The 20,527-nt window shown below is 31.6% G+C and overlaps 1 protein-coding gene across 1 annotated transcript in view; it reads left to right on the top strand.

Annotated features, from left to right (window-relative positions):
* LOC134697705 (gamma-aminobutyric acid type B receptor subunit 2-like) overlaps positions 1 to 20,527 on the top strand; it is a 32,200-nt gene that overhangs the window by 10,745 nt on the left and 928 nt on the right. The window contains exons 2-15 of the mRNA XM_063559989.1: positions 953 to 1,090; positions 1,478 to 1,648; positions 2,958 to 3,068; positions 4,747 to 4,812; positions 5,809 to 5,997; positions 9,495 to 9,734; positions 13,066 to 13,126; positions 14,167 to 14,317; positions 15,022 to 15,154; positions 15,860 to 15,976; positions 17,066 to 17,188; positions 18,283 to 18,618; positions 19,012 to 19,167; positions 19,839 to 19,987. Coding sequence (XP_063416059.1) covers positions 953 to 1,090; positions 1,478 to 1,648; positions 2,958 to 3,068; positions 4,747 to 4,812; positions 5,809 to 5,997; positions 9,495 to 9,734; positions 13,066 to 13,126; positions 14,167 to 14,317; positions 15,022 to 15,154; positions 15,860 to 15,976; positions 17,066 to 17,188; positions 18,283 to 18,618; positions 19,012 to 19,167; positions 19,839 to 19,987 — 2,141 coding nt within the window. The remainder of the gene's footprint in view (positions 1 to 952; positions 1,091 to 1,477; positions 1,649 to 2,957; positions 3,069 to 4,746; positions 4,813 to 5,808; positions 5,998 to 9,494; positions 9,735 to 13,065; positions 13,127 to 14,166; positions 14,318 to 15,021; positions 15,155 to 15,859; positions 15,977 to 17,065; positions 17,189 to 18,282; positions 18,619 to 19,011; positions 19,168 to 19,838; positions 19,988 to 20,527) is intronic.

Raw genomic sequence — 20,527 nt, 5'->3', positions numbered from 1 at the left:
TAGATGTAAGTACATATAGTTCGGAACTTCCACTCTATTTGAATTGTATATAAAATCCTGAATTATTAGAAGGAAAACATGTTATTTCTTTTCAAAAATTCAAAAATTAATTTCACTTTAATCGCTTTTATGTGGATTAATCGATATATCATGTTCTTATGGGTTTTTTGTAATCGTCTTTTTAATTTTCTAAATGATGCAAATGTAAAGCATGATATATTGTTTAGTCTGTTTGATATATATATGATGTGGCTCTATACTTATACATCCCGTCATTGTGTTACTGTTCCATGATAATTGTTTTATTCCTATTTGTTAATGTGCTTGGTGTATTTGCCTTTTTGTGTTTTTATGATACATATGAGGTGACTCCAGATTTGTACTTCCCGTCATTGTGTTATTGTGCTATTGTACAACAGTATGTACCCTTGTCTTTCATTTTTGCTTATGTGCTTTGTTTATATGCCTTTTTTGGTGTTTATTTGATATATATACGACGTGGCTCTTTACTTGTACATTCCGTCATTGTGTTATTTTGCTATGGTACGTTTTTGTGTTCTAAACTCTAATTGTTGCGAGTGTGCTTTGTCTACATGCCTTTTTGTGCTGACATATTTATTTGTTTTCATAGTGATTGAGATAATGACACAATGTTGACTGCTATGCCCAACTTTTCACATTTTTACCAATTTTGTTTGTTTGTTTTGTTCACACATTGTTGTCAATATTATAGAATGTGACTGTCATACAAATGAGAAGTTTAGCTAGCTATAACATCTGGTTTAATTCACAGTTTTCAAGATAAGAAAGTGCCTGTAGCAATTCATTTGTATGAGAGTTATTATTCATTCGTTTGATGTGTTCGAGGTTTTGAAATTCCCATTGGATAAGAGACTTTTCTTTTCGAATTTTCCTCAGAGTTATGTATTTTTTGTGATTTTACTTTTAATAGTGTGATCCAGGTGTTGCAACAGACGCACTTCTGGATTTGATTTATCGAAAACCACAGATACTTATGGTAATGGGAGGCGCATGTTCAGAGGTGACAGAAACTTTGGCAGAGCTGTCCCCATACTGGAATTTGATATTAGTAAGTAAATAATTCCTCAGAACACCAACGTCCATCGTCAACATATTCACGAAGATTAAATCTTGAACTCGAATATGTACATCTAGCATTAACCAACCCATGAACTTGGATATGTAAAATCTAAGTGATAAATGCACGAACCATGGCTTTAACCTACACGATCTTCTTAATGGTAATAAGACATCAAAGTAATGCATAAACTAACACATGAACATAAGCTCATTTATAATTATGTAGAATGAATTTTAAAATGTTAACACTTTTTACGAATGAACACCAAAATGTAGTTTTAACTAAACCTTAGATTCTTTCAACCACTGTGTGTGTATGTACATTAATATCTTTATCGGACATAATCATATAACATTAGCTGAATATTTTTTGTAGGTTTCATATGCATCAACCTCTCCAGCTTTAAGCGAAAGGGAAAAATACAAAACTTTCTTCAGACTGGCGTCAACTGATTCTTCCAACAACCCAGCGAGAGAATTATTTATTCAGCATTTTAAATGGGATACTGTAGCTACCATATATGAAAATAAGGAAATGTTCTACCTTGTAGGTGAAAAAAAATAGTTGTGCCTTATGTTGTTTAAATGTTACCATTTATTTATATCACAAAGAGCAGACAACATGTTTCCTATGATATGATCTCTCTAATTTTGATGCCAAATTAGAGTTTTTATCCCAAAGTCACGGTCCATTGAACATAGAAAATGATAGTGCGAGTGGGACATTTGTGTACTGGGGACACATTCTTGTTTCATATATGTTGCCAGATTCCTTTTTCGAAAGTCTTCCTTTCTTTATTTTAACCCAGGGCTGTATGGGAATCTGCTTATTTAACAGTCTAACGATTTGTCTTTTTTCATTTGTTTTCTAAATGACTTATTAAATATTTGACACTAAATACACTCGGAAAACAAAGTTTATAAAAATATGGAAGAAACAGATGTAAACAAATTGCAGAAAACTATTGAACAAAGACACGATTCCCTATTTAGGCTTATAGAAATAACATCTGATGCTATCACGTACAAATGAGTAAAGTCTTTGTATCCTGTCAAATAATGTATAGTTGTTAACAAAAAAGAAACATCACCTAGAAGGCAAATTGTGCAAGACTGAAAAGATTTTGACGTTAGTTACTATCAAATATTTGTAAAGTAAAATCCTCCTTAAAAATGAAAATATAGTTATGATTTATTGATGTCATACAATTGATTTAAAATTACTTAACGCAACACTGTTTTTTTATCATTATTTCCATGAGCAACACTTATGAAATAAAAAAAAATCTTGCGTTTCAGGGTACTTGTTGCGATAGCGTTGATTTTAAATATATAAAGTTTCAATGACTGTTGATTGTCTTTTTGAACTTTTCTCCTTTCTTAAGATATCTACTGCCTTTTACATTTCGAATTATTGAAAGCAACAATAACTTCAGTGACATTTGCAACTTTTGTTTTACTAATTCAAACATGACAATACCCCCTCCCCCTTTTCCTCAATTTGATATTACATATGTTTATTATAATCTCTCTTATTTAAATATGACATTTATATTGATCTGGTAATTTTATATGATTCAGCTAAGGTACAAGAGATTTTTTACTTGTAATAAACAATGTTGTTGTTGCAAAATTGAAAAGAAAATGCTGAGTTTTATTTGTAGTTAGTGAATTTTGTGTAGAACACGTTTTTTTTTACTTTTGTATGCGAGGTTTAAAGAGTTCTGTTATTTTATTCTTCGGCCATGAAGCAGTATCTTTTATCCTTTTTTGATTTGTGATCATTGTGGATGTTTGTCTCATTGGCAAATGTCCTCATTTTTATATTGAATCCATCTCTTATCCTTTGCTTTCAGGCTATTGATGGACTGGCAAAAATATTAGAGAAGAATAAAATAACAATCAAAAGATCCGTTTCATTCAACACAAAAGAAACTGAAATATCGTCAAAAATCCTCGAACTTCAGGTATTTTTTCTAATTTTTTTTTAAATCTCAATTAACTGTAATCCAATTTGCAAGAGACAACCTAAAATAAATATGGTTAAGCCGCATGCATTAATAAATGTCTGCAGAAATCCGATAATGAGAAAAATAGAGTATGTCAAGAACACGGTTTTTTTTTTTGCTTTCTAAAATCGATCAAACCTTTGTGATGGTTTTGGATAAACTAGAGCAAGCACTTGATTGGTGTTGATGTTATGTGGACTGTAACTTAGTCCATATGAAAAGCCATTCAGAAGCTAGATATTTATAGTCATTTGCAATCGTTTTATCTGGTCAATTTTAACAGTGAGTATTAAGTTTAAAAACAAATTATTTTAAAACATTAAAAATGCATTTTGTTAAGACGTGAATGCTATTCTGTTTGGGGCTTTCAATGCTGAGGCTTTCAATATTTTGTTATATATTTGCTACTGTGCCCGTTTTGTACTATGGTACATGCTAAGCATTATTTCAGAACCATTTGTCAGTTTGGTTACTTGTAAACTGTTAAACATCACTCGATTCATTTGTTGAAGTTTACTTTCTGCATTGGCTAGAGGAATAGGGGAAGGGTTGAGATCTCATAAACATGTTTAACCCCGCCTCATTTGTGCGCCTGTCCCAGGATCCAGGAGTCAAGAGTCCCTGGCCTCTGTTAGTCTTATATTATTTTAACTTTTAGTTTCTTGTGTACAATTTGGAGTTTAATATGGCGTTAGTTATCACTGAACTAGTATACATTTGTTTAGGGGCCAGCTGAAGGACGCCTCCGGTTGAGGGAATTTCTCGTTGCATTGAAGACCTGTCGGTGACCTTCTGCTGTTGTCTGCTCTATGGTCGGGTTGTTGTCTCTTTGTCACATTCCCCATTTCAATTCTCAGTTTTATACACTGAAATGAAAGTATAACAATAACTATTTTACAAACAACAATAAAAAATGCCCATAAAAGAATTACAAATGTAGACGAACATGTTACATCAAACACACAACTTGGCATTGCACAAGAACATGTTTTTCTCTGACTGTTTATGACGTCTTTACGCTAAATCCATTGTATGTTGGATGTGTACGGATTGAGTGTTTAGTCTTAGAGGCATGATTTTTTCATTAGTTGTTAGTGGCTATGAACTAGATGTCAGATAACTGCGAGTACTCTCAGATCTGTTCATTGTATCTTTTTGTGTCGGAATGCAAAAGTACCCGGCCACGTCCTCTTGTATTTTTGTCTATCTGATGAGTTAAGCCTTTTTCAACTGATTTTTATAGTTCTTTCTTATGTTGTACTGTTATACCACTGTCCCAGGTTAGGGGAGGGTTGGGATCCCGTCAACATGTTTAACCCCGCCACATTATTTATGTATAGATCTGTCAGGAGCCTGTAATTGAGTAGTTGTCGTTTGTTTATGTGTTACATATTTGTTTTTCGTTCATTTTTTTACATAAATAAGGCCGTTAGTTTTCTCGTTTGAATTGTTTTACATTGTCTCATCGGGGCCTTTTATAGCTGACTATGCGGTATGGGCTATGGTCTTTTTTGGAGGCCGTACGGTGACCTATAGTTGTTAATGTTTGTGTCATTTTGGTCTTTTGTGGATAGTTGTCTCATTGGCAATCATACCACATCTTCTTTTTTATATATTCTATCTTTTATTTTTCTAGCGAGCGGATATTCGAGTCATAATTGGAGGTTTTTCTGAAGTTGCAGCTAGAAAGGTTTTCTGCCAGGTTAGATTTATATTGAATTACTTGTAATACGTGTGTGTGTATTAAATTTTGTTTATTTGACTATGAAGAACTCATATATCACAAGATAAATATAAAAAGGTTCCTATCCAAACAACAAAAGACGTTAGGCGAAAACAATCACAAAGAATCCGTATTTTAATGCTGTAAATTAGAAAAAGACATATCACGTCTTACACTCGTCATATTTGCGTTCTCAAAACAAATTGAAAGGCTTTCGACTCTTACAGGTCACAACATGATCTTGAACTCTGAATGAGAGCTGAAACCATACTAACGATGAAATAGCGATTTTCGTCTAGCATTAGTACTTCAAAGCTGTCGAGACTAGTGGTATAATTATAGATAATGTACGAACAGTGCATTCAGGAATTTAAATTGAAGGTTTCTGGGTTTTTTTAAATATAAAAGGATATGTTTTATATATCAAAGTTAAAACGGATAAAATGTAAATTTCTCCGACACTTGAGTTTCCTGGTGGGTTTCTTGCTGAAAATGCCTGTACATGATAAAATGGTAAGTGTTCTCAACTTGTTCTTCTGTCGGTTAATAACGTTTGATTCTGTCAGTGTCTATGGACTTCCTTATTTTGGACGGGTGCCACATGTATAGAGCAGGATCTGCTTACCCTTCCGGAGCACCTTAGATCACCCCTAGTTTTTGGTGGGGTTCGCGTTGTTTATTCTTTAGTTTTCTATGTTGTGTCAAGTTTACTATTGTTTTTCTGTTTGTCTTTTTCATTTTTAGCCATGGCGTTGTCAGTTTGTTTTAGATTTATGAGTTTGACTATCCTTTTGGTATCTTTCGTCCCTCTTTTATTTTGAATATGCCTTGGCATTTGGTACTGTATTCCATGGGATGTTTACTTATCGTACTCATGTGTATGCATGCTCTTTTATCTTGAATGATATACAACTTTATTACACCATTCTTTTTAATACATAAAAAAAAAAGTACATATTTGATAATTTTTTTTAGGCGTACAAGCATGGTATGTTTGGATCCCGTTTTGTATGGATATTGATAAAAGAAACCGTAGAAAGATGGTGGGAAGCTTCAAATGATACAGAATGTACAGTAGCCGAGTTACAGCTAGCAACAGAGGGATATTTCATTGTTACAAGTTTGAATACATTCAATAATAACCAAATGTCTGTTTCAAACATTGTGAGTATTAAAAAAAAATCGGTACATATATCTCAATAATTTAAAATGAGCCTCTTCTTTTTCTTTTTTCGTTTTCATTTCTCCCACTTTCTTTTTTACCTTTTTCCGTTCTCGGAAATCTGATAGTAATAAAGAATATTTGGCATTTATAAAAACCAGCCTCATATGCATTGGGTATCAGATTGATTAAGAATTTGCCATTCTAAAAGATATAACAAAAGTAAGATAAATCCATCTGAAGGTTTTATAGAACCTCCTTCTATTATATTAACCCTTTTAAGCCTTAATAGGGGGAAAAAGTGAAATAAATGATAGGTTTGCATCACATGAGGACACATTTTTACTAACACGGATATTGTTTACTAAAATATAAAAATGTTTAAAGTTTTTAAATCGTGCATTTCACGGGTGTCATTCGGTTTAACGAGAGAAGTGATCGTGAAAGAATATCTAATGGTGGTCAAGTATTGCGAGACGATCGTGAAAACTCTGGTACCGGATCGTGAAATTTTTTTTATGTAAATTTTAGGTCAGAATCTGAAAAAAATCGCTAAATATTCAAAACGCGGAACAAATCTGAACAAAAAATTATGTCTGTCAAAATGGTTCAACTTCCTCAACATTACTGTGGAATATGATCAAGAAAATATGCAGTACTTTACGAAAAATCGCAAAAAGGCGCAATGCATGTCTATGGAAAAAAATAGAAAAAACACGCTTTTTGTACCTAATGGTCGTAGTATTTCAATAAATCCTGATTATCAGGCTGATATGTTTGACATTTAATCTTTGGTGTATCTGATAGTACAGTAAAATTAAAGTATGTTCTTCCCTTAAAAGCGTTAATTTGTTCACGAAAACTTTGAATTTTGTTAAATTTTCAACAAACTTTTTCGTGAAAGATCAGGCAACGCATTATTTTGATCATGAAAGATAATGCATGACCAGACTTATTACTAGTAATCAGTTATCAATCTTTCTTTTACTATTTTATATACCTGCAACTAGTTGAAACCTGTAACTTTTTGAGAAGAATGAACATTAAAGCTATTATTTTTTTTAATTGAGCACTTTACATCGAAAGTTTAAAAAACAAAACAACTAAAAGGTACAATTCAGGCAGACCGCCACTATTTAGCCAATAATATGGATATGCGTTTCTCGTTTTTATGTAGATTAGACCGTTGGTTTTCCCGTTTGAATGGTTTTACACTAGTAATTTTGGGGACTTTTATAGCTTGTTGTTCGGTGTGAGCCAATGCTCCGTTTTGAAGGCCGTACATTGACCAATAATGGTTTACTTTTTTAAATTGTTATTTGGATGACGAGTTGTCTCATTGTCACTCGCACTACATCTCTCTTTATCTATATGCAAGGTTTAAACCAAAATATAAACCATCAACCAAAAACGTACAGCAAAAAACAGCATTTTCGATGATAAACAATTTGAGATTGAACGATAACCAACATTTTGTGCAAAGTACTTTCTTAAATTCTATTTGTCTTTATATATAACGTAGCAAATTTGAATTGATTTCCACTGAGATAACTATATACTACAGACTAAAGAATACCAGAGCGCAAATGCTAAAATGTCTTGTCTGCTTTACTTATGATACTAGTAGTATATTTGTTCAACATCTGTAATACCTTAAGGGTTTTAATAGAGGTGTCGAATACGCTTAAGATTGTCAATGGTTAATAAAAAGAGGTCAAGTTCAGATGAATTATGCCATACATATCTCTACAAACATCCCGTACACCAAATATAGGTGTTCCGATCCTCACACTACCTAAGTAACTGACAAGTTAGGTTTGGTCAATTAATTTTGAACATAAGGTCGAAAGTATATGAACCCTGACCGACAGCCAGACATAGACATCTTACTATTATTCAATATATCAAATACAGTTGACGTCATTTATGAAACATGCAGACAGATATGTACACCATACACCAAATACCGTGGCGCTATAGCATACAGGTATAAAAGGCCAAACAGCATAAAACGAACATATCCAAATGATGCATGATTATAAGGTCAATGTTATTTAAAACCTTGCAGAAGTAAAAAAAGTACACCTTACAATCATAACAACAGAATTATCCTAAATCTTAACGAATATGGACTTGACCACAAAACTTAATCTTGATCCATGAAATGAGGCAAAGTCGAGGTCAGGTGAATCCTGTCTGACGGACATGTAGATTATAGGATCCAATATACAAAATGTAGTTATCCTATAACTCGTGATAAGTGAGTACTTCACATGACAATGAAAATGTTCCTCCTACAACCAGCTAACTATTATACAAATAACATAAGAATAATTTGTTTGTATTATTTGTACTTCTACAAATAAAATCTCCTGTTACCCCGCTTATATCGCGAGCAAGCGATATTATGGATTGTCCTCATGAGTATCAGTTCTTTTTAGGCTGCTGTTCGAGGTCTACGTTTAAAAAAAGTTTCAAGTGCCAGGTGTAACTTACAGGATAATAGCAACATTTTTTTTTTTTTTTTTTAACTTCAGATACTTTATTTTACTATAATAGTTGTTAATGTTACAACAATGGCATTAAGGTTCTGCCCTGTATGGTTAATTACCAATAAAACCAGGGGATTTTATTGGTAAACTTTTTATAATTTTACATACATGTAGTATTGCGTGTTAGTTACAATTAATATATTTTGTACCTAAAACAAACATTAATTATCATAAAATTGAAGAATAATTTGAACGTCTCCGTAGCATCAGATCTTTCACGATCCTTTTCACGATCTTCAAAAAAGCGGTACGCTATCTTTCGCGATCAGAAAAATCATTTTTTTGTAAATATTTCTTTTTTTACCAAGTTTCAGATTATGCCTTTACAAAATAAATATGAGAACCATTTGATTCGTTCAAATAGAATGCTCTTATTCGGATAAAAGTAGTTTATTTTATTCGAATTTGTGAAAGATCATTTTGTTTACATTTTTTATGTCATTAAAAAATGTCGCGAAGCAATCAGCCTTTTGTTGTTTTGTAAAAAATATATACTTTTAAAACTGGATTTTCTCACATACTGATCATAATAATGAACCATTTTGACAAACAGTTTTATTTTATTGTAAATTTGTCTGTGTTATTAATTAAATCAGATTATTTAATGATCTTTCATATGTCTTCTCGATTAAACATCTTTCACGATCCGGTACCAGAGCTTTACTTCACAATCGTCTCGCAATACTTGACCATCGTTAGATATTCTTTCACGATAATTTTTCTCGATAAACCGAATGACACCCGTGATTTTGTAAAGTATACACTAATTGCCTAAATATAAATGGATCATTTATTTAGATGGAGAGTTGTCTTATTGGAATTCATACTACATCTTATAATTGCTATCTTATATTATAAAACATTATTGTTAATTGTAATTTTTTTTGATTTCGAAATTGAACTTCTGTGAACATAAGCTTATTTTATTTTTATTATAAAAACTATAGACGGCAGGTAAATTTCTAGAAGATTACAAAAATATAAATGGTACAGTGCCTCTCAGTCCATATGCTACCAGTGCCTATGATACAGTTTGGACGATGGCGTTAACTATTAAAGAAACTTTACGACACTGGAAAGAAAATAGTTCATCACATAACATCTCACAATTTGATTATGATGACGGAGAATATATTATGGCAGATCTGCGACGTGTTATGCAGAATTTGAGTTTTGATGGTCTATCGGTAAGTTTTAAGAAGTTGAACAACAATTAAAACTATTGGAACATATTTATGACCCTGGTATTAACAGTTCTGTCATATTTTTTTTCGTTTTGGGAATGGCCTTTACTTTTCTTTTTTGAATAATTACATTAAATGCATGTTTCATTATGATATGTTATTCTGATTGGCTAACTTCACATCACATGTTATTCCGTAAGCAATTGCATCACTCAATAAAACTTTTCATTCATGATGACACGAGGTCCCACAATAAAGTGCACAGGTGAATGAAACAAAAACTTGATAGAAATCGTGTTTTAATGATTCTAGCTAAAAGAATGTAATTATAAGTAGTGAATTCTCCTTTTTGTAACTTTATAGGGTTTGTGAAAGCGTTGACCGTGCGTACATTTTTAGAATGAAGCGCTTCCGCGAAAACAAAATTTATAAAAATTACCACAAAAGCTTTATCAGATAAATATAAAAAGTGCGCATGTACAGAAACGTCGCACGATACTGGTGTTACCTAACGTTACACACTCAAAGACGTAAGCCAAAATTAAAACGTTGGAATGCATGTTGTTCAGATGGCTTTTTACAATAAATTTTAAAGGATTGATTTTTTTTCCCTAAAAAAGGATTAATTTTGTTTTAGAAAAAATATGTTAAGCCTTAGTTTTATTAACAAATTGAAAATAAAAAAGTAACTTGAATTGAAACCATTTAATTATAAAGTCGAAGTCTCGACAAAAACGAGAAACACGTATGACTCATATCGTCAACCACTGCAGATCACGTTCCCGACTTGGAACAGGTACAAACAAATGCACTATTGTGTGTCTTGTTTCTCTGTGAAACCTCCTTGCAATTATTCACCGAGTAAATAAAGTGCCGAGTTTCTGCTGTTATATACAGGAAATGTAGCGATGTTATATAATACATGGAACTTATTGAAACGAGAATAAACTAACAGAAATTACTCATAATATTGGATGGTTCAACATACCAGGCCAACCAACAACATCCATATCCCTAATAAAAAAATAAGGACAATCAATGACAAACAGCAACGAATGATACTCAGTCCCTATATCTTAATGTTGAACATGCACATAAGGCTATGTATACAATTTTGTTTTGCTAAAATGACAAATTAAGTTATTTTGACAATTTTCTTCCTGCTTTTTTTTTTAAACGCCAATCACTTCGAGGACATACAAAATCTTTGGTTGAGACGCATTTTAGACAACAGTAGTTTACACATGTTGAAATTTCCGAAATTGATTGAAAAGACACAATCAAAAGTACTATAATATAAAAATTTGAGGAACTCGGATTTACTCTAAAAGAAGCGATATATAATGCGTCTTCTGCTATGCTAACACCACCCGCCATGTGGATCCACAATGAGTCCTAATGTCACAATCGGGAATGGAAACTTCGGCATTAAATGTTTTGAACCCATGTAATGAATAGTTATACTACTGTTTACACTTATTTTACGGATTTTCAATAAAAATAAAGTTGTTTTATTGGTTAACTTGTCAAAATCATTTAAAAATATAAATGAAAAATAAATAAATCATACCGATACATTCAATTTATTATTAATTTTGATCATTGACATGTGCCCAAACTACATCTGTATGATCATTGTTATGTTTCTTGTACACATTTGATCTAAGCAAGGTGTTTTGGCAAAAAGTCCAGTTATAATCATTATTACTTAGACAATTAGTTTCCATAAAGATTTCGTGATCACAAATTGAATGACTATTTCTCAACAGTACTTGTTACATCGATTACAGATCATGAATGTGAATGTACATAATTGATGAAAACATTATGTAACAGACTAGTAGCTGTAGTTAGACTGTAATTACGTTGTCAATTAGTTTGTTATCATTGGTAAATGACCAATATATCTTTCTTGTTTTGCATCGTTTTAGAAAAATTACTGAATAAAGTCAGTTTTTTACAAATGAAATTTTAACACTTAAAAAATGAAATGAAGTAAATCTTCATTATATTAAGTCTAAACCATTAGTTTTGAAAAGCAATTCACCAAATGAAATGTGGTATCTCAATCATGCCACTACTGAGTCGATGGGATTGCTGGAACTTATAGTCCTTAGGTATACTAACTACCCTAGAGGTTGTAAATGAAAAAGATTAGGATTTGTCGCATAAAAAAAGCAAAACAAATTATATAATGTTACTCTCGACATTACAATACAATGACACAGCTCAGATTGAAGGGTTATGTAAGCGTGTACAGATTAAAATTTCCGATAAAACAACTATAAATGGAAAGACATATATAGATTCAATGGGTCGATTAAAAAAATGCATTAAAAGAGTGAATTCAAAAATGATATATTCAACGTTACAACTTCAATTATATTTTTTACTTTCATGAATGCAGTTTAAAGAATCAACAAGCATAATACTTCAAATTTTACAGACGAAATATCTATCAATCAACGTTACATCACCACAAAGTTGCATACAATTTCTACTTCGTTAGCGGTGATGATCATAGCAAACCACATTTGTCTCCCTTTGATAACATCGAAGTGTTATAAATAAAATATATTGACAACTAAAATGATTAATAGTGTTCCATACAATCCACTTTGCCCCGATAGATATTACTTCTGTTAAATGGTTACATTATTGTTTTTCTATTCAATTAGATGTAAGCAACCATAAATAATCTCTGACACTTTTGTTACTACGACTCTGATTTATCTTGTTTTTCATCTCTAAATAATAAAGATCCTTCTGAAGCAAGACAAACGAGTGGGCAGAAATTAGTAGAATAAAGATTAAAAAAAAAAGTGGGCGAAATTAGTTTGGAATGTTTGACGGGTAAAACAGAAATGGGTTCATGAAGTTTGTTTAAACAAAATACGGAGAACGTTTTAATACAATTTCATTTCATGCTGAAATTTTGAAAAAAAAAGTACAATCGTAATTACATTTATACAATGACAAACCTTATACTCTTTTTTTTTGTGTATGAAACGTAAAGTAATAACAGCAGTTCAAATCTCATTGTTTACTGTTATATATTTACAGTGGACTTGAGAAGAAATGCAATAAGTTTTCTCCTAAAGCTTTTTGAATGTTATGGTTTGAAATAACGATGATGATACCGCTGGTGATTGGGGCATTTACTAAAACTATATAACTGTACAACTTAGTTGAAATCGAGTCAAACTGTATTGTTTTATTGTATATATATATTCTTAAAATTAAAAATGAAACTCAAATGATGTTACCACTTTATTAATTGAGAAATGTCGTCCTTTTAAAAGAGAACTATAGATTTTGTTTATTTTGATTGCAGGGACCAATCTCATTTCAAGGCCCAGATAGAAGAGGTATATCGGTTGTCTCACAAAATCAAGGTATTTTTGCAATTGAAATATCGTCATGTATTTTATAAAGCTTTTGATCTTTATCAAAGTATTTACATTTGTGAAATTATTTTGATTTTTTAATTCATTTTCCTTTATATAAATATCCGTTTATAACTTTTATCAATGAACAACTAAACAATAATGATTGATAATCCATCAGTTTTTCCATGCTGATATTCATTTTTTTGTTGTAGGCGGTAGAATGAAAACAGTTGCTATGTACGACCCTGAAAATCGAATTTTGAATTTCAATTGTTCCCTATGCAACACTATTCTGTGGAAAGGTAATGTAAGCTTCTGTAAATGATAAAAATGTAGTGCAAATTTGCGTTTTAAGTACTCGGGTTTATTAAATCTCATTTTTTCGAATCAACTCCAATACATTAGAGAACACGATTTGTGGGAAAAAAACAATGTTAAGGGGAAATCGACACTACGTAAAACCAACATTCCAAGCGACCACGTCATGTTTGAAGTATCACTGGTCCTAGATCTCAAGTAACTAGACAAATGTTGAATATAAAGCATTTTCTTAAAGCAATTCTTGTTACTTCTCCGTACTAGTATATTATTATTGGCATTACTTAGTTCAGAAACACACTTATAGCAAAAATATAAATAAAATATCATAAAAAGCAAACAAAAAACAAACGCTAAATGATTGTTTTACAAATGGTATAATGTGAGCGGACGTAAAATCTTTATCTGAACAATATGAAAAGTTCGCATGTCCAATAGTTTTTATTTATAATTAGATTATAATTAAGTACGCCAGACGCGTGTTTCGTCTACATAAGACTCATCAGTGACGCTCGTATCAAAGGCAAACAAGTACAAAGTTGAAGAGCATTGAAGATCCAAAATTCCAAAAAGGTGTGCCAAGTACGGCTAAGGTAATCTATGCCTGGGAAAAGAAAAACCTTAGTTTTCAAAAAAATCAAAGATTTGTAAATAGGAAATTTATAAATAATGACCACAAAAGCTTTATCAGACAAATATGAAATGTACATCATTTCCATTGTTTACAGGAAACACCTTTCCTAGAGATAAAGTTCTGTTCATCATTCGACAGAGAGGGATAAATGACCATGCATTTTACGCCATAGTATGTGTCTCGCTGACAGGAATTATCTCCTCCGTTTGTTTTCTGCGGTTCAACTATCATTACCGTAAACTAAGGTATTAAGATGATTAACGAGCATAAAGATTTCATTTTATTTATTGTATTTATTTTTAATGGAACTTTTATTTGACCATAGAATCGTATTGGAACGTATGTTTGGTTGATATACTAGTAATGGTAACAGATATTGAAATTGAGTATTGTGCACTGATGTACTGAAATAATGGGACTTAGTAGAAAAAACTTTAAACGACAAACGACAAAATTGTATTAATTGAGTTGTGGTATTTACCATTTGTTGATAATTACAAATTTTACAGAACTTATGCACAATTTCAAATCTCGGTCTATTTCAGAGATTTATTCTAACATACTTTCGATTGTGTAACCCTGTATGCCAACATTCCCCTTGTGAAATTATAAAATTGTTTTGTGTAAACAATGAACAACAAAATTTCTTCCTATGTGACATATATATATATTTCTGACGTCTACATTTGAAAATGCCTATACCAAGTCAGGAATATGACAGTTGTTGTCCATTCGTTTAATGTGTTTTGTCAATTTGATTTCGCAATGTGATTAGGGACTTTCCGATTGAATTTTCTTTGGAGTTCAGTATTTTTGTGATTTCACTTTTTACATTATTATCATTATAGCATTATATTGGAAATGATATAAGGCATGAGTTGCATATAAGATACAATACTGCATGATTTGATTTTTAAAACTAAGGCGATGTTTCTATTTGATATTTCAGGTACATCAAACTTTCCAGTCCTAAACTGAATAACCTTGCCGTGTTTGGGTGTATTTTGGTGTATAGTGGGATTTTACTGTTAGGTCTCGATGATAACCGACTGCAACAGAAAAATTATCCTGTTTTCTGCACGGTAACCACAGGAAATTATTTTATTTATAATTATTCTATTCAAATAAACTCATCATAGATACCAGTATTAAAATTTGTATTTAAGCCAGACGCGCTTTCCTTTATGCAAAATGTAAAAATTCGCAAAATTCTTATGTGCCGATTATCAAGTTGTCTGCATCTTTACATTGAAAATATCAACTGCGAGTCGCAATATCAACCTTTTTGTAGAGTAAGCGCAGCTAACATTTTCAAAGCCTTCAAATTATGTCGAGCAGATAGTATTTTACAATATCAATTTACAGATAACCTGATAATCGATTTATCGAGATGTGTTTTCGTCTAATGGAAGTGTTTTCTTAGATTCACCAGCAACCGGAAGTTGACTTGGTAAATTCTAGTCAAACTTATCACGTCGGTGCAACGTGAAATAGACAGTTTGACGACCAATTCATCTACTTCTAAAACATACCAGTGTTTACAAATTCGTCCGTTAACATGGCCAGATAGATTTGGAATCTAAAAACATTTGAACAACTTCACTTATGAAATACATTTAAAATGCTAATTGGTGAATCACCAAAAATATGCCAGTATGTGTTACAAGGCGAATGGTTCTCTAAGTAAGTAACAGCCCACCAACATTGACATCGAGCATGGGACAATAACTCCAAATAAAGATAGATGTTATAAGTTTTTATTATGTATTCTTTATTTATACTTTCAGATGCGTTCATTTATGTTTGCAGCAGGGTTTTCATTAGCATTTGGATCAATGTTTACCAAAACCTATCGCGTACATCAGATATTTACAAGGGCACACAGCGGATTGATTAAAAGTAAAGTATGTTTCGTTATCTAAATTATTATGAAATAATTATTACTTCCAATTTCTAAGATATGAAATAAGTAAATTCTTGTATTTAGACTAAAGGCAAAATATGGACTGAAATTTTCAAATCATCCTCATAAGTACTACTTATACACTTATTGAAGACAAATCAATATTTAGCGATCAGTACTGTAACAAATTAAAAAGGGTATCCGACGTAACCAGACAGGTGTGGGGTCAAACAGGTGAAACCGTAATAAAACGAAAGCTCAGGGCAATACGAACTACGATCGAATATTCATAAATGTTATCGTACTTCAAATTGATTTATATGTATATTTTTTCCGGAAGGCGGGTTTAACTTGTGTGCACTTATTTTATAGTATTTCCATAGTGTGAACGTATCAATTTTGGTATCTTATAATTTCAAAAAAAAAGCTTGATATATCTGTAAAAGGGGATTATGGTCCTTAAATATTGCTTTATAATTTATAATCATATCACTTTTTTATATTTCATTCATCTAGATACTTCTATTACTCTTTAAAATTGTCATGTCGCACCTGCAAAAGTATAAGTGCATTTTTCTTAATTCGTTCGTCCGTCTGTCCCGCTTCAGGCTAAAGTTTGGTCAAGGTAGTTTTTGATGAAGTTGAAGTCCAATCAATTTGAAACTTAGTAGCACAATGTTTTCTATAATATGATATTTCTAGTGTAAATGTTAAATTATACTTTTATAAAAAAAAATGTATCGTCCACTGAACACAGTGCAAGTTTGACATCCATGCACCATGGACACATTTTTGTTTTCTAAAATGTAAGCCAATTCGTATATATCTTGTGGACAAGTTGTAATTTTGCACAAGTACTAGTTTTGAGTAGTTTATCTCATACATGTACCTGTTTTTACCAGATGATTACCTTTTATCTGAAATAGATAACTAGGTGTACATATTGTTAACTTAAATTTAATGTACAGTTGTATGTCATAAATGTATATATTATTGTTATTTTTCTAAATCAATGTTGTTGCTAATGCAATAAATATTCATTCAATAACATAAAGCACTGTCCTAGAGATGTCCAATATTGTGATTTCAGCTGTTACAGGACAAACAGTTGATTATAATCATATTCGCCTTACTATTTGTTGATTGTGCAATGATGGTGTTGTGGGTTTGTGTAGACCCTATGCAACGACAGATATCAAACTTGACAACAGAGGTAGTTTTATAAATTAGCACAATTTTGAAAGAAATCTTAATAACATCCACTTGGTACAGCAACATGGCAACATTTATAGGCAACCGAAAAACCAAATAAAAACAAAATACAGTCAGGGTGGAGGTTCATTCGACTTTCCGATAAAAGAAGGACGAAAGATACCAAAGGGTCAGTCAAACTCATAAATCTAAAACAAACTGACAACGCCATGGCTAAAAATGAAAAAGACAAACAGACAAACAATAGTACACATGACACAACATAAAAAACTAAAGAATAAACAACACGAACCCCAACAAAAACTAGGGGTGATCTCAGGTGCTCCGGAAGGGTAGGCATATCCTGCTCCACATGTTGCACACTTTAAACTAAAACAAAAAAAAATATTTTTGTTAGTTTGATACAAATGATATATATGCAAACATATATGCATCAATAAGCGTACAATTGATACTCTGTTGGTTGCCTTCTATCTGGCTTAACCAAATATGAATACATGCATATGAAAAACATAAGGTGTCGAATATCTTACATAAATACGATACATATAATTGACAATAATAGATAACAACTTATACATAAGTATGTATTTATGTGACACAATATCAAGAAAAAATAACATCTATAATACAGTTTTTACCGAGTACTGGAGTGAATATAACCTTTTATAAAGCATGATTTATACAAATGACATATAGCGTAAGTCAATGTAAATGCAGCAGAGTGAACACAACTTCTATCAACAATATAGATATCTCCTGATCTATATGCATTACTCGTGAAATGATTCCCGTCTGGAAGACCAGTTTTTGTATATCATAAACACTTGCAACATGCTCGCCAAAATTGGTCCTTGCTCGATTTTTTTTCAGTAATCAAACAACATAGTTGCACTAAAAAATCTATTATCGAATATTTGCTGTAAAAACAAGTTCTAAGGAAAAATTAAAGTGATGTTAGCATGCTTGATATTTGGATTTCGTATCAAGAAAATCTTTGACTTTTTCTTGCTCAATGATATTTATTTTATACGAAAAAAGGTGTACGTTCCAGATACGGAACAGATTGTAATTAAGATTCATATTTTGTTGAAGCCATCACCAGAGGATCCAGACATACTATACATATATCAGTCCTCAAGCTGTCAATCCGTTCATATGGATAAATGGTTGGAATCATTTTATGCATTTAAAGGCTTCTTATTGATATTTGGCGTATATATGGCATGGGAGACACGGAACGTGAAGATTCCAGCATTAAACGACTCCCAGTATATTGGAATGAATGTTTATAATGTTGTTACAATGACAATTACAGTGGTGGTAATGTCAAACATCCTATCAAAGTCACCAACTTTGTCTTACATTATAGAGTCGACAATTTTGCTTGTATCAACAACTGTTACACTTTGTCTTTTATTTGTACCAAAGGTAAGGATATTCGTTATTCAAATCGTCATCGTAATCGAAGATAGATTAACGTTATGTGTTTTGTAACTTTGCTATACAAATGATAGATTATGCTACACTTTCCCAAGAATAGAAATGGTCATATCTTGACTTTGCCGATCCTGCAGTTAAACTATTCATAAAGTGAGATCTCTGTTAGGCAGTTCAGAAGATAGAAATACACAGCCACTTTCTTTTATGCATGAGAAAAAAAATTGTATAAAATAACAGTTTTGTATAGTTCTGCAATCAAACGTTTTTTCTAGTTTTTATCTTTCAATATCCACTATAAGTCAAACTAAAAATATTATCTATGTAATGAATTTATGACTTTTAGTTTATTCTAGATTTATAATTAAATAAATTGTACTTTAGATATACTGTATTGTTATGGCAAAAGGGGCCCCCGTGATAGCTTCCTCTGGTATTCTAGTAGAGGATAAAACGAGACGATTTATTGTTGATGATAAAAGAGAAATATATTACAGAGCAGAAGTTCAGAACAGAGTTTATAAGAGAGAGATCGTTGAAGTAAGTCATGCATTTCTATCTTGGTTACCTTTATTAACTGAATATAAGAGAATATTCAACTATAAGTATCATCAGCTAACGTTGAAGGTCAATATGTCAGTACGATTGAATCATATATCATTGGTGTATACATACAAATCATCTTCTTTTATCATATATCTATTACACGCCTTAACATAGACATAGAGACATTGTATGAGAGCTTTTCTTTTGTCAAATTTTAATATTACACCAAAAAGAAGACAACAAAGAGACTGCAGACATGTGAACATTTACATTTTTGTCTGGATTTCTTACATATGTAGGCAAAAATCAATAAGTGTCGGTAATGAAAAATATTCAAGAGGAGAAGGTTGCTTGCTGTAACAAACAGAATGTTAGTACAATAAATATGAATATGTAAAGATCTCACAGATTGCCACTTTACACAAAAGAAAAAGAAAAAAAAATGGCATTTCAAAACGAATAATGAATCAGTCCATGTAGAATGTAAACTTTAACGGACTATATCACAAAAGAATTGAGAAAATAAGAAAGAACTTTTCCTGCTTAAAAGCAAATGATGGTTTGTGTTTCAATTCTACAAATAACTTGGTATGCATATTTTTTTTAGTTTTTGGTATGAAAGTGTATTTACAAAGTCCTTTATGCAACATTTTGTATCTTGATAGTTAGAACAAGAGATTACAAGGCTAGAAAGATTACTTGAGCAACCCCTTGAACCTTACCCTAAGATGACGTCCGACCTTATGAAAGTTCTACCTGAAACTCGTGTTGATTCTTTATCTCCTACCCAAGATATAACAAGGCGAATAAGAAGGTGATTAATTCCATAATAATAATGATAAAAAGTAAAATCACAAAAATACTGAACTGCGAGGAAAATTCAAAACGTAAATTTCCTAATCAAATGACAAAACACATCAAACAAATGGAAAAAAATTGTCACATTCTTGACTTGGTACATGCATTGTCAAATGTAGAAAACGGTGGATTGAACCTGGTTTTATAGCGCTAAAACTCTCACTTGTATGGCAGTCGCATCACATTCCATTATATTATAACAATATGCACAACATATTTTGAAGGGTAAAATGACATTTTGTATACATTTACTATTACCAATCACTTTCTTAACTTGCATTTGTGGTTTGAATTATATTTATATACTATTGAATACTGATATTCCCACCTTTGAATGAGCACACTTATATGACAACTTCTCTTTTAAATATGATCAGCATCAGTTTTCCGGAAGGCGTGTGATAGGTTTGCATTTTTAGTGACACGTATAAATCCTATTACATTGATATCCTTCGTATACAGTTTTAAATAAAAGGTTAAACACCCTAATTAATAT

Source organism: Mytilus trossulus, chromosome 14, assembly GCF_036588685.1.
Source record: "Mytilus trossulus isolate FHL-02 chromosome 14, PNRI_Mtr1.1.1.hap1, whole genome shotgun sequence".
In the NCBI taxonomy this organism is placed as follows: domain Eukaryota; kingdom Metazoa; phylum Mollusca; class Bivalvia; order Mytilida; family Mytilidae; genus Mytilus; species Mytilus trossulus.
Note: the sequence above shows the minus strand (reverse complement) of the source record. Positions and strands in the feature narration are given on the sequence as shown.